Below are 13,041 nucleotides of genomic sequence, written 5' to 3'. Positions count from 1 at the left end.
TATATTAATATTAAAAAAATGTTAATGACTTTTTTTTAATTCTGTTCCAATTTTAAGGAAAAACTGCCTAAACAGAACCTGAAAATTGAACCGAACCAATTTATTATTATTTTTTTTGAGTGAGTTTAGTTCTACCCAGCCCATTGTTAATTCACTTTTTTAATAATATTTTGCCCTCAAGAGGATTTTATACTTTTTTTTTTTTTAATTTCATATCCAATGCTATCACAAGTTAATTGATAAACATACGTTTTTTCTTTCAAAAAAAAAAAAATAAACATACGTTTTTAATAATAACTTTAAGAAAGAATATATCCCATGACTTGATTTTTTTTAAATCTGTAGTGTTCTTAAAAAAATCTCATATACAACAAATATTAAAAAAAAAAAAATGAAATTTGTGGATTTCAAGTCCCCAATATATTATGGTATATTTATATGGCAAAACTAACGTATGCAACTTTGCGCTCTTGGGCAATGGCAAAACTAAAGCATTAATCAATATGTTGTGGATTTCCAAACTAAGAAGCAATGACTACATATTCTTCACAAATCACGAATCACGTTAAGTGAAGACACCATAAACCTGGATATATAGTTGAGGAAAAATACGTAGCATATGAGATGGTAGACAGCAAGACAATTTGATAAGTGATAATTTACGAGAAAATTACAAGATCAAAGTTGGATTATCGAACCCGAGAAGAAGGTGCATTCGGGCAAAGCAAACGCCCCGAAAGCAAGGATACATTTCAAGCGCAGCTCCCCACTGGCTTTGACTGCTAATAAGGAACGGTATAGGGTAAACAAACACCCATCAGGTATCTTCTAATGAATCAGTGGAATCTATAAATAATTAGCCCTTTCGAATTTGATCAGCAAACTGGACTCCTCTGCTGCGGTCAAAACAGATGCGGACAGAGGTGGTACACATGACATATGATGCGTTTGAGAGTAGAGTGCTGTAGATTTTAAGTTGCAGTTGCTGCGGGTAAAAACTACAATTGTGGAGTAAAAATTAAAAAATTTTTTTTTGTTAAACTACCAAAGCTCAGCTATAAATGTTATCAAACACTTTAATAGTTAGATTTTGACAACTCAACTACTTCACCACACTACCAAACGGGCTAATAATTAATCTTTCAAGAGGGCACTACTGGATGCAGGAGGCAATCTAGCATATGAAAAAGGCTATTGCATAAATTAAAGGCTTGGCTAAATTAATAAAAATAAACGTACGATAACACAGAAAGCAGCAAGTATTCTTCTGTACTCCCCCACCACAAGTGGGTTCAAAACTGCTGGCTTCTTTCCTTCCATGTTGCCCTCAACTTGCCGCTCTTACTGGTCTGGAATGGTAAACGGAATCCGGTAAACGAAAGATCTTGTGAAGCCATAGCCATAAATTCGGAACTTGCAAAATTGACTAAAATTTATCCAATTCAATCTGATGGCGGGGCATTCCGAGAATTGAACTCGGGACCTCTCGCACCCTAAGCGAGAATCATACCACTAGACCAAATGCCCTCTGTTGTCTCTAATGCTAATACATTCTATAAACCATATCAAAAAAGGACTTGACCTTTACTGTTTCTATCGCTGGAGATAAAGCGGGAGGCCTAAAGCAGACACCAATTGCCTCAATTTTCCCTCCAAAATTCACCGCTCCTATCAAACCCTAATCCCAAGTCCTGACCACAATTCCCCGCCTTCTCTCTCTCTCAGTAAGTTTTAAAATTTGATCTACATTTTTTTATTGCAATGATCTTGCTTATTTCAGTCTGTACTGTGAAAAATCTCTCCTTTACTAGGGTTTTTATGTGAATTTGGCTTTGTTTTGCTCTCGGGTGAACTGAGAATGGGCTCTCTTGGTGACGGTGATTCTCCAAATGATTCAAGCAAAACGAACCCAAATGACGTTTTCGCCCGTGCAGACACTCAAGTCTTTGATTCCCAGTTTTCACCTCCTCCATCACCTGGTAATTGTTCTAAATTTCTATTTTTGTTGACATTTATTCTAAAGTTTTGTGCTTTTAGAGTAAATTTTTCATAATCGTCGAAAAAGGAGAAACTTTTATTCAATTAGTTTAGATTAATTGGTTTCCTTTTGGTATAATGATCGTTAAAGGAGAAGATTCTACATTTTGGGTTTTGATTTGGTGTCAATGTGTTGCTTAGTTTGATTATTCACAACTGTCTACTCAATCAGGCTGGAGAAAATTGTGTATATTCATTTCAGTGAAGTGGTTGATTTTTTTAAAAAAAATTCAAAAAAAAAATCATTTGAGCTTTTGATTAGTCGGCAATGTAAAATTGCATATGTTGACAATATTTGTATGTTTTGGGTTCTTCCCTTGCGTGATAGAATAATGAGTGTCCCTTAAATAATTTAGGTGAAAAAGTTGAAGATGGCAACAATTATCAGTTAAATATTTATGATACGGTTCCTGTTGAAGATACATTTGAAACTCAAGTAGTAGGTGATTATGAAACTCAAGCATGGAACCTTGGTGATGAAACACAAGCATTGTACCTTGGAGATGAGACTCAAGCATTGGATTTTTTTAATGACATTGAAAATATGGAAACACAGTTGTTGGATGAGTTTGATTATGGAGTTGCCAATGATAGTGACAATGAAGGATCTGGTAGAACTGAAGTTCTGCGTGACGGTGAGGGCATGCCTGATGAAGATTCAGCAAGAAGAGGTTGCAATCAATCATTAGAGCAAGAGAAGACACAGTGCACCTCAATTTGTGAACAAGGTGAGAAGGATTTAAGAGAGCAACGTGATGGTTCAAATTTAGGTGAGTGTTCTCATTTTTTGGGATCAATCTTATGAATACCTCAGTTTTTAAGGTTATGGAAATTATGTTGGGATTACATGCTTTGGTTTATTCTCCTACTTCATTCCTTACCTGTCAAAAAGAAGATATTATGTGATGAAAAGGAAAGTGAAAGAATTCCTATTTGATGCATTCAGTCAGATATTCAGTTTTTTTTTTTTTTTTTAACTTTTTCTGCTAGAAATTGGTTCTCAATTCTTCAAGACTGATTTTTTTACCGGTGTATCTGTTAAGACTCAGGAATTTAACCAGAAATGTCAGTTGACACTTGGGAGATTGCCTGCATAAAGTTGTTGCTTACCATTATATCTGAGTTTGTTATTTCCTTCATATCATTCAGGATCCCATGATTGTACCCTAAGACCAGTTTTTCAAAGCACTCCGCGTTCAGAACCTGGTATGTGTTATACCGAATACACTAGATTATATCATTTATTGCAGTTATTTTTTATTTTTCCTCATTGTACTCAGTACGAATTAATTCTCGTTGTATGGAATGTTTGCTTGTCATTTGACTTTCTGCTTAAATGCTGTCTTGGTGTGAAGTTGCCGTTTTATATTTGTTGTGTTGCTTGCTCAGGATCTGTGCGCAGGTTTACTTCAATTCGAGCAGCGTCTTTACGTGCCTCTGGTCTAGCAGCTCGTAGTATGGCTTCAAAGGAAATCAGTATCGATTCTTGTTTTGTCCAGTCTGCTGATCTGTCTCCAGATCAAGATGCTGTTAGAAATGATGGATCAGAACCGAAAGTTGTGGAGGAAATTGATAACATTCATGATTTGAAAGACAATGAGACAGAGAAGGGATTAAGAAATGGTAACAGTTGCAGGGTTGGTTCCTCTACAGTGAGAAAACTCTTTACTGAGGATTCAGTTTCTCAAGACAAAGGACTTCCAAACAATGGTGATAATGCTGCTGGAGGAGAAAACTTGCTTCAGTTTCCTGTTAATGATGATGAGTTGGCCGGGCTAAGCTATGTTGACTCCCAAGAACCTGGAGAGTTCTCTGAAGCCAATGCACTTACATTTGTAGAACAGTTTATTGAGAAGAATAATTTTGTGGATTTTGATCATGAAGTTGACCTTGGAAAGAGTAAAGGGGGAAAATCAAAACCTGTTTCAACTGCAAAAGGGCCTCAAAGTTTGGCCAAAAAATCCAATGATAGAAGCAAAGCTGGAAAAACAGGGATTTATGACTGGGATGATAGCCATGAAGATGAAGGAGGGGGAGATTTATTTTGCAGAAGGAAGGACGAATTTTTTGGAACTGCGTATCATGCACAAAGATCTTTAACAGAACCCCGGCAGCTTAAAAAGAGGAAATTTGATTTGGATGGGAATGGAGAACAACAAGATGTACATGATGGAATTACGATGCGGTCTGATTCAAGAGTAACTTTCAATAACATAAAAAAGAATGAAAAGAAGGCAGAAGAAGCTCAATTAATTGTTGAAAAGAACCTTCTAAGTGAGTTGGATGAACGGCTTAATGCAGATTCCTCAAGAGGACAACCGGATGCTGCTGTTGGTAAGACAGACGTGTCACAGATTTTAAATGTTGGTCCTGATACTCAATTGGCGGCTGAAGCTATGGAAGCCTTACTTTCTGGAGAAGGAATTGCTAATCACGATGTCAATTGTTTACAAAGCAATTCTAAGCACTCTGCTGAGGGTTCTTCCAGAGGAAAATCTAAGAGTAGAGTTTCATTGAAGCAATCCTCATCCCAGAAAAGGGTACGTCTTTCAGGTGTTGGTGTTGCTACAAGACAAAAAAGGAAATCAAAGAGTGGCACTGAAATAAGTAGGTGCTCTCCAGATAATTCTGTGAAAAATTTCAAGAATATCAGTGAGAAATGTGACAGGGAACTGGTAACTCTCAACAAGAGAAGAGTTAAGTCAATGGATGAACAGAACTCTACCATCAATGGAAGCAAAAACATGGACAGAGTGTCTTCTGGGATTATTGGGCAAAGAAATGAAGATGGGTTTTTAGAGAGCTGCCAACCAAAAGAGTTCAACAGATGTTTAAGAACTGAGACACAAAATGCAGATCACTCAATCAAGAAGCAGAAGATAGCCAAGGCTCTCAGTGCCTCAACACCCATTGCTTTTCGTACTAGGAGTTCCAAGGCAGTAATTCAATTGAAAATGACCGACCAGATCCTTGATTACTGTATACACGATGCTAACCATCTAATGGAGGTGGGCGCTTTTGAAGAGAATGTAACCTGCAATAAAGATGTTGAGGCATCTGAAGTGATGCATCTCAAAAAGAAACATTCTAAATTGAGCTCCAATCAATTTGGAGAACTCAAAAGTACCAAACCAAGTCAACCTGAGAAATTGGATCTGGAGTTAACAGCTATGAATAATGGTGTTGATGGATTGAGGTACCCAAGAGGAAGAAGATCACGTCGAAACTTGTCAGTTCAGGTTAGTGGTTGTTCTGCTGGTATGAATGTGAAAGTGAAATCTAAAGATTTTAAATGCTCAAAAACACCAAACCACTCGGATGGAAAGATTGTCGTAGATTCCCAGCCATCTGCTGAAAATGCAGAAATGAATAGCAGGTTGGATAAATCACCGAGAGAGCAATGTGAAGCATTGGAGTCAGCATGTACTTCTCCTGCAAACTGCATAACACCTGTTAATGCTGCATCACCTGTTTGTATGGGTAATGGATATATTAAGCAATCATGCAGGAAGAACCTGGCCAAATCATGCCTTGTTAAAGAAATCAATCGGCTAATTGCCACAGAGCCAGAACCTCTTTCTCCATTGAAAGATCTGAGGAAGAGGAGGGATATGGCTAGTATTCGAGTTTTGTTCAGCCACCACCTGGATGAGGATATAATTAAGCAGCAGAAAAAGGTACTTGGTTGTGGTTTCATTGGTTTCTTAAAGCAGATAATATGAGGTAATTTCACCAATGTCTTGTCTGATGGTCTTGTCTAGCAGATCTTGGATCGTTTAGGAGCTGCTGAAGTGAGTTCAATTACCGATGCAACACATTTCGTAACAGATATATTTGTTCGCACAAGAAATATGTTAGAAGCAATTGCTTCTGGCAAACCAGTGGTGACTCATTTATGGCTTGAGAGCATTGCGCAGGTTAAGATTCACATTGATGAAGAATCTTACCTGCTCCGTGATACTAAAAAGGAAAAGGAGTTTGGTTTCAGCATGCCAGCTTCTTTGGCACGTGCACGCAAGCATCCGCTATTAAAAGTAAAATGTTTAACTAATGTTGGATTTTCTGTCTCATTGGCTGTTATTTGTTCATTTATTTTTTCTGTTATTTGTTCATTTATTTTTTCATCTCACTATAGCAATATTTGTGCAGGATCAAAGAGTTCTAATTACCCCAAATATAAAGCCCAGTAAAGAAACAATTTCAAGTTTGATTAAGTCAGTCCATGGTCAGGTATTTGGTTGCCTGGAAAATTCTTTCAATATGTTCAGCTGTGTTATGCTAGTATCAAGCTTGTTCTCTTTCCCCTTCCTGAAGCAGCTTCTATGTAGCGCAACCCAATATGTTTCTGATGCCAAAATGTTTTTCAGGCTGTGGAGAGATTAGGCAGATCTGCTTTGAAGGATGATAAACTCCCAGATGATTTATTGATTCTATCTTGTGAAGAAGATTACGAAATCTGCGAACCTTTCCTTGAAAAAGGTCAGCACTGTATAATAGTGCTCTCATTAAAAAATTATGCTGACTTCGAGAAGAGTTTTTCACCATCTCCTTATATACTTGCAGGGGCAGCAGTTTATAGTTCAGAGCTGCTCTTGAATGGCATGGTTACTCAGAAGCTGGAGTATGAAAGGTATTATATGTTTATTGTTTTATTCACTGATTTGAAATTTTAAATCAGATTGTTAGTTAGGTGGTATCCTACAATATTTATTGGTGGTCTAAGAGGTGAGTGCTAATGATTGAAATATTCATGAATGTCAAAATTTGAATTGTATTTTACTGAAGGAATGTTTACATCTGTTTCTTTCCTAATACATGCTATATTTACACGACAGGCATCGTCTCTTTGTGGATAATGTTAAGAGAACTCGTTCTACCATATGGCTCAGAAAAGATGGCCATAAGTTTCATCCCGTGACAAAGCTCAGATAGAAAGGACATCTTGACCCGTCCAGTGTTCTCATTTACGCCAGCAGCTGACTGATTGCAAATTTTTCGTTAGCTGTGCAGTGATATGTAAATATAACTCACTTTTGTGGGTTTAGTTCCACGCTTGTAAGTATGTTTTAAGCGCATAATAAAGGCGAGAATGTATAGAGCATCGTAAGTCCGATTTTACTTTTTTGGTTTCATTATTTTACATTTCTTTGTATGAACGAATGGCTGCAAGTCCAGGTTTTAGTTGATGGATGCGACGCATGTTTCCCAGATATTTTTGTGTTTGATAAAATAAATTCTATTAGCTGAGAGCTCACCATAATTCTCAACATAATAGGAAAATGCTTGTTGTCAAAACAAGAATTAAAGATAGTCACACAACAAACGGGTCCTGATAATGTACCATAATTATGTCAAATTACTTTACACAAGTGATCATGAGGAATGCATTAAGGGCAGTACACTCTACATTTTAACATATTACCACTTATCTTTCATTCATAACATGCCATAAAATCGCACGTGTACAAAATTTAGTGTATGATACCACTCAAATCTTCTTCCCCTCTTCTTGAATTGGTCTTGACCTTGCTTCCCGAGTAATGAATACGTGAACCACCAATTCATCGGAAACTAATATCCCAAAAGGGCTGGATCTTGTTTCTCTTGCGCCTGGTATTTTATGATTTGTTAGACTGGATTAGAGTTCTCTGCGGCAACCCGAACACGCCAGGTAAAATATTGAATATACAATGAGTTGAGGCTCATTGCAGCTCCAAAACCCAAAAGTGATGAAAGCAATATTGCATAAATGGCCTTCAGATGAAGCTGCAAAATTATCAAAAGGCTATCTCTAATCCATTGCTTACGAAGTTGAAATAAGGAAGCTTTCATGAGAGAGAGAGAGAGAGAGAGAGAGAGAGAGAGAGAGGAGACGGCATCAACAGCAAAGAGTGAGATAACACATCCATTATGCATGAAATTGCTTCAAGATAGCATTACTCACAATGGTATAGAGTAAATGAACAGCAATGGCCACAAGGGCAAACTCAAGAGCCGCATAGGTCCATATATACTCCCTGATTGCTGCAAGTCAAAAGAGACATATATTGAGACAGTCACCTCATGCAGAAAATGTTAATTCTGACCTCAGATGTACCTAAAATCACCGCGAAGATAGAGGATAAAATGCCCAATGTAAATGCAAATGGTGCTGCAAGTACAATTGCTTGGGTCTTCAAGTCATGAATCTGAAAATCATAAAACAGACAGTTAATATTGTCATACCAGTGTTAGAACATCCAAATGATTGTAATAATTGGAACCAGCTGCATTCCTCTTCTCAAGGATCCACGCATCTTCTTGTAGTTTTGATCTTATCCTGCCTTATTCTACTCAGTCCTACTTCAATCTAAATGAGTTTTGATGGCATACAACAAGATTAAAATGAGAAAAGACAAGTTGTAACAAATAGGAATCATCAAATTGTCCTTTCTAAGTTTTCTCTCATAGCGAAAGGGCAATACCAATATTTGCTCGAGGAAGAAGAAGTAACATATTGTGCTAATTAGGACAAGCACCACAAAATCCTGCCAGGCACTGCATACATAAATTTGATCAAAATTAGCAGAAAAAAAGGGGCCAGTTTCACAGAAAAGTGACTGATAGTTAAAAGAAATAAAAAGATTGAGGGAAAAAAAAGTTACAAAATAAAAATTCCACTAGTGGTATAATGCCAAAGACTTGAGCAAAGATTGACACAAACTTAATGTTGAAAAAGATGTCTTAAGTATGAATTTTGACTGAAGCCAATCTGAAAGACTAAAGTGTCTCAGATGTCATTGAACCATGATTAGTGGTAAGAAAATTATATACAACACCATGGTTCTCACATTATATTACCTTACTGATCGAGAATGCATAGTCTGTTGACTGTGATTACGTCTATTGTCCCTTTGGGCAGAGCTTGACATCCGTAGCAAAGTTACCGGCAAGTTTTGAACCTCTTTCCCACACACTTCGCAATTTTTGTTGCCTTTCGTGGAAAACCACCTGATTGCACATTCTTCGTGTACAAGTCTAAGGGCACCTTTGCAACTGCATTCCATTTTGAGTGTATTTCCTTCTTCACATATATCAAGACAGATCCTGCACACTGCTTCCTCTTCAGCAATCTCCTCATCATTATTTTCCATTGGAGCAGGAACTATTTGATCTGCCTCACAAAGAAGCTTAAGTTACTGGGAGATTCATAGAGCAAAAAGCAACAAGCATGGATATGAAATTTTTATCGACTGCTTATAGGGATTTGGCCTATGAGTCTGGAATAAGTAGAACAAACGAAAATAGAGTGAACAACAATAAGATCCATTCGGGTGTCCAAAAGTACTAGACTACCAACTTAGAATTCAAGACGATCTACATAAGATACATGTCGAAAAGCTTATATATATAACTTTGCATGCACTCGTACATATAGATCTTAGAGATAAATAAATGAGTTGATGCATCCCAACTTAATATATAAAAACTATGACGAGCACTAAAAAAAATCAACATTTAACGGCTTTTAAAAACAATGTAATATCATCTTTTGACTCCATTTTCTGATAGATGGCACAGATCAGACAAAGTCCTTTAACTTTATAAGCTCAAGAAATTACATGAACAAGAGAAAAGGAGTGTACTTTCAATTTTGCATACCATCACTAGTATCTGTCTGGACATGATCTCTACGAGTAGGCAAAGATACTGATCTTACAATGACAATGTTTCTTCCAGGCACAGACAGGGACCTTGAAACTGCAGTAGGTGCTGTTCCTTTCTGCACGAAATTGAAGACAACTATTTTAAAGTACTCTACATGAAGTTTTTTAGGTCACTGACTTGGAACTGCCCTGATTTTTTTACATATATTCAAGGAAAAACCATTAAAGAAGGCATGGAAAAAAATAAAATCACAACCTCATTGCATAGTAGAAAGCATGCTGTATTTATTAAACTAGAATATTGAACCTAGCTGTCATTACCTAAGGAACACCATTGATTAGCTGGGGACAAAAGGAGAAGAAGGTTCCATCATATTGGATGCAGCAATTCTACTAGTTTCCCGCAAGTTGGACAGGAGGAATATATGCCCTTTTTCGATTAAACATGATATGAAAGATGTGTTTGAACAGCTTTTCCAAACCAAGATACAATTTATTTCGGTGAAAAACCAACGATTCCAAGACTAAAAAACAATTAGAGAGATATTCAAAACCATCATAAATACAAAGCAACCAAAAAAAAAAAGTACATAACATATACAACTTACATTTGCTTTATGCTGTTCACCAGATGTCCTTGCTGAAGCAGGCGTGGAAATTGATGGGGACAAATTTGATGCAGGTGTAACAGGAAGAGATGTACATCTTTGCCAAGAAAAAGCAGATGTGATTCTGGCTATAATAGGACTTCCAGGAGAAGTCTGAGAGTCAGAACTTAGGAGGGAGCTTCTTTCACCATCAGATACGATACCTTTCTTCTTAAAGCTTAAACCCCGCAATAAGCCTCCTGGTGATAAACTACCTTTACAGGAATGTTGAGACTGGAGTGAAGGCCTTCCAGTCCTACTACTAACAAAACCTAGTGGTCTAGGAGGAACTTGAAGTGAAAGATCTGGGCGCCTCCCACTTGGTCCTGGATTTGAAGTCTCTTCATTTGATGGGCCCTCAATTTGGATATCAGCCTGCATGTAACAAACATTACAACACCATCTCAACTCATTTTGGATATAGTCTCCCATAAAATATGCTATATCAAAACAAACTCCACGAGGGTATGCTGTTCACAAAACCAGAAAATTGCCATGCACGAGATGCAAATCGCTAACTCATTTCCTTTTAATGGTTGAGAGGATAATCTGTATTGCTAATTCAACCTACGCAGAAACATTACTGCTTCTTACCATTCTTTATCGAACTAGTCTACATCAAGATGAAAAATGTTCAATTGTTTAAAATAGCTGAAAGTCGAACACAAAGAGTAAATTGCCTAACAATGATTAGCAAAGAATCGTTTGAGATTGCTTCACTCGAGTTCAATAACTTTCAACTAGCCCGAAGACAAATCCTTAAAGCTTTCAATTTCTTCCAAGGAGATGAGGATTTGCAAGATAGGATAACTATCAACTACAATTTTGAAAATCAACCGATGACCAAAAACAAAAATGGTTGCTGGGCAACATTTCTAACAAATCCATCAAACCTGAACATCATAATCTCAGCCTCCAAATACATTAAACTACGAATACCACAGATAATTCATGACAAATCAGCATCAATAGGACAACACCCCGTTAAGGGGGGAAAAAAAATTGACACAAAGAACAAAACATGGAAATTTTCAATCATAAAAAAAAAAAATAATAATAATCTTTAGAAAATACAGTACATAAATAAACATAACTATGAAAACTGAACCAAAAAAAAAAAACTAACCAACCTGAGTGGAAACCTCCGCAGCTTCAGTAGTGACTGCTTGTGATTGAACTGACTGCATGCTGGAGTTCACAGTCTTCGGAGAAGCAATTACAAAGCTCAGAAGAAGAGACCACCGACCGACAAATATCGAAGAAAGATAAAAGAGGCATGCAGATTTATTATTATTATTATGCTAAGAAATTAGAGTAACAAATTATTTTATACCATGACATAATAATATTAATAAATAAAACCAAAAAATATAATAAGGCGTGGTCCGTACTCAATACTACTTAAGTGGAAAACGACATGAGAGTTTGAGAAAGACAGGACGGTGGGCCCTGGCTGGTTTGGACATCATGGTCACTTGTGAAGATGATCTTAGCAGAGCATCATCGTCCTCTTGCCGCGACTCACCTGTTTCTTTAGCTTTTTTGTTTCTCACGTTTCCTTCCACACTCTCTGAAGCTATTTGTATTTTCTTACTCGCTTCTTCACGGCGACACGCGTCAAGCTTTTTGTTGAAGTTAAAATATGAATTTTCTCTTCTCTCTCTCTCTCTCAATATATATATAAGTGGTGTTATCTATATTTTGAAAAAAACAAAAAGCAGTGTTTGGTAATTTCGGTGAGTATTTGGATTCGTGTGATGTGATAATAATATTTAGGCTATGGGTACACTGGAGTATATCTACCGTGAACACCCACACGTAAAGTGATAAATAATAAAAAATTTATTATAATTTTATTATTTATTATTTTTCACTTTACGTGTATGATTGAAATTCGTTTTATATCATTGATGAACTCTAACACAACGAATCATAATATTTATCATACAAAGAAATGTGTATACAGTAAATAAAATATTATAGTATTTTTTAAAATATTTAAATCTACTTTATAGAATCTATCTACGTTCAAATCAAAGGATAGATGCCCATAAAAACTCAATTTGATTATGCTAATTATTGCCAACGAAGAGCGATAATCGTAGATGATAGTTCATTAACGTTTTAGATTATTCTGTATATAATGAAAATTGGACAGAAAGAAAGAAAGAAAGAAAGAAAAATAGTGAAACGAATCGGTGGGCCAAAACGTGAGAGTAGCTCTTGAGAAAAGTGGGATCAAATTCTCGATGAGTAGTAGGTCCACGGTACTTTGCCTATTTGGTGTCACCAATAAGCATAAAGCTGTTGGCAAACGCAAAAATGAGCCTTTGATATTTTATTATAAATATACCCAACTTCACACGTGCCTTGCCGGCTGCCGCCGCGGTACAACTAATAAAATTCCAATTTTATTAATGAGAAATACAATGTGTGAAATATAGAAAATGATATTATTTTTAAATATACTTTTATATATTTTTATTATAGATTAAATAAATCATGTAAATGAAAATTTAAATATAAAATTAAGTATTAAAAATAAGAAATATATGTTTGATATAAAAAAATTAATAATAAATTTTTTTCTTGTACTTTTTTATTTTGTAAACATTTTTTATAATATTTTAAAATTAAATGTAAAAAGTACAAGAAAAATATTTTATTATTTATTTTATAATAATTTTTATTTATCATCAAATTTTCTTATA

At 36.0% G+C, this 13,041-nt stretch overlaps 2 protein-coding genes and 1 non-coding gene across 9 annotated transcripts; 1 reads left to right on the top strand and 2 right to left on the bottom strand.

The window, feature by feature from the left end:
• The first annotated feature begins 1,330 nt into the window (after positions 1-1,330).
• Positions 1,331-7,245, top strand: LOC102618575 (uncharacterized). Of its 4 annotated transcripts, XM_006489116.4 has the most exons (10): positions 1,337-1,724; positions 1,812-1,979; positions 2,394-2,807; positions 3,187-3,243; positions 3,427-5,714; positions 5,802-6,071; positions 6,187-6,267; positions 6,405-6,516; positions 6,601-6,667; positions 6,873-7,245. In XM_006489116.4, exons 2-10 carry the CDS (start codon positions 1,859-1,861, stop codon positions 6,967-6,969), a joined length of 3,507 nt encoding a protein of 1,168 aa, XP_006489179.1. In that variant the 5' UTR covers positions 1,337-1,724; positions 1,812-1,858; the 3' UTR covers positions 6,970-7,245. The 4 variants fall into 4 exon arrangements, with proteins under 4 accessions (XP_052290836.1, XP_024958260.1, XP_006489179.1 ...); XM_052434876.1 differs by having other exon boundaries at positions 1,331-1,979; positions 2,594-2,807; XM_025102492.2 differs by having other exon boundaries at positions 1,335-1,979; positions 2,394-2,765.
• TRNAP-AGG (transfer RNA proline (anticodon AGG)) lies at positions 1,456-1,527 on the bottom strand. The gene has a single exon. It is a non-coding gene; the product is annotated as a tRNA-Pro (tRNA).
• Positions 7,246-7,345: 100 nt separating the features above from the next.
• Positions 7,346-11,656, bottom strand: LOC102619257 (uncharacterized). Of its 4 annotated transcripts, none has more exons than XM_006489119.4 (8): positions 11,461-11,649; positions 10,292-10,705; positions 9,679-9,799; positions 8,878-9,190; positions 8,502-8,574; positions 8,135-8,225; positions 7,982-8,061; positions 7,346-7,803 (listed from the first exon to the last, which is right to left on the bottom strand). In XM_006489119.4, exons 1-8 carry the CDS (start codon positions 11,515-11,517, stop codon positions 7,666-7,668), a joined length of 1,287 nt encoding a protein of 428 aa, XP_006489182.1. In that variant the 5' UTR covers positions 11,518-11,649; the 3' UTR covers positions 7,346-7,665. The 4 variants fall into 4 exon arrangements, 3 of the variants coding, with proteins under 3 accessions (XP_006489182.1, XP_024958261.1, XP_052290845.1); XM_052434885.1 differs by having other exon boundaries at positions 7,751-7,862; positions 11,461-11,656; XM_025102493.1 differs by lacking the exon at positions 11,461-11,649 and having other exon boundaries at positions 10,292-10,711.
• Between the last annotated feature and the right edge of the window lie 1,385 nt (positions 11,657-13,041).

This window comes from Citrus sinensis, chromosome 1 (assembly GCF_022201045.2).
Source record: "Citrus sinensis cultivar Valencia sweet orange chromosome 1, DVS_A1.0, whole genome shotgun sequence".
NCBI lineage: Eukaryota > Viridiplantae > Streptophyta > Magnoliopsida > Sapindales > Rutaceae > Citrus > Citrus sinensis.
Note: the sequence above shows the minus strand (reverse complement) of the source record. Positions and strands in the feature narration are given on the sequence as shown.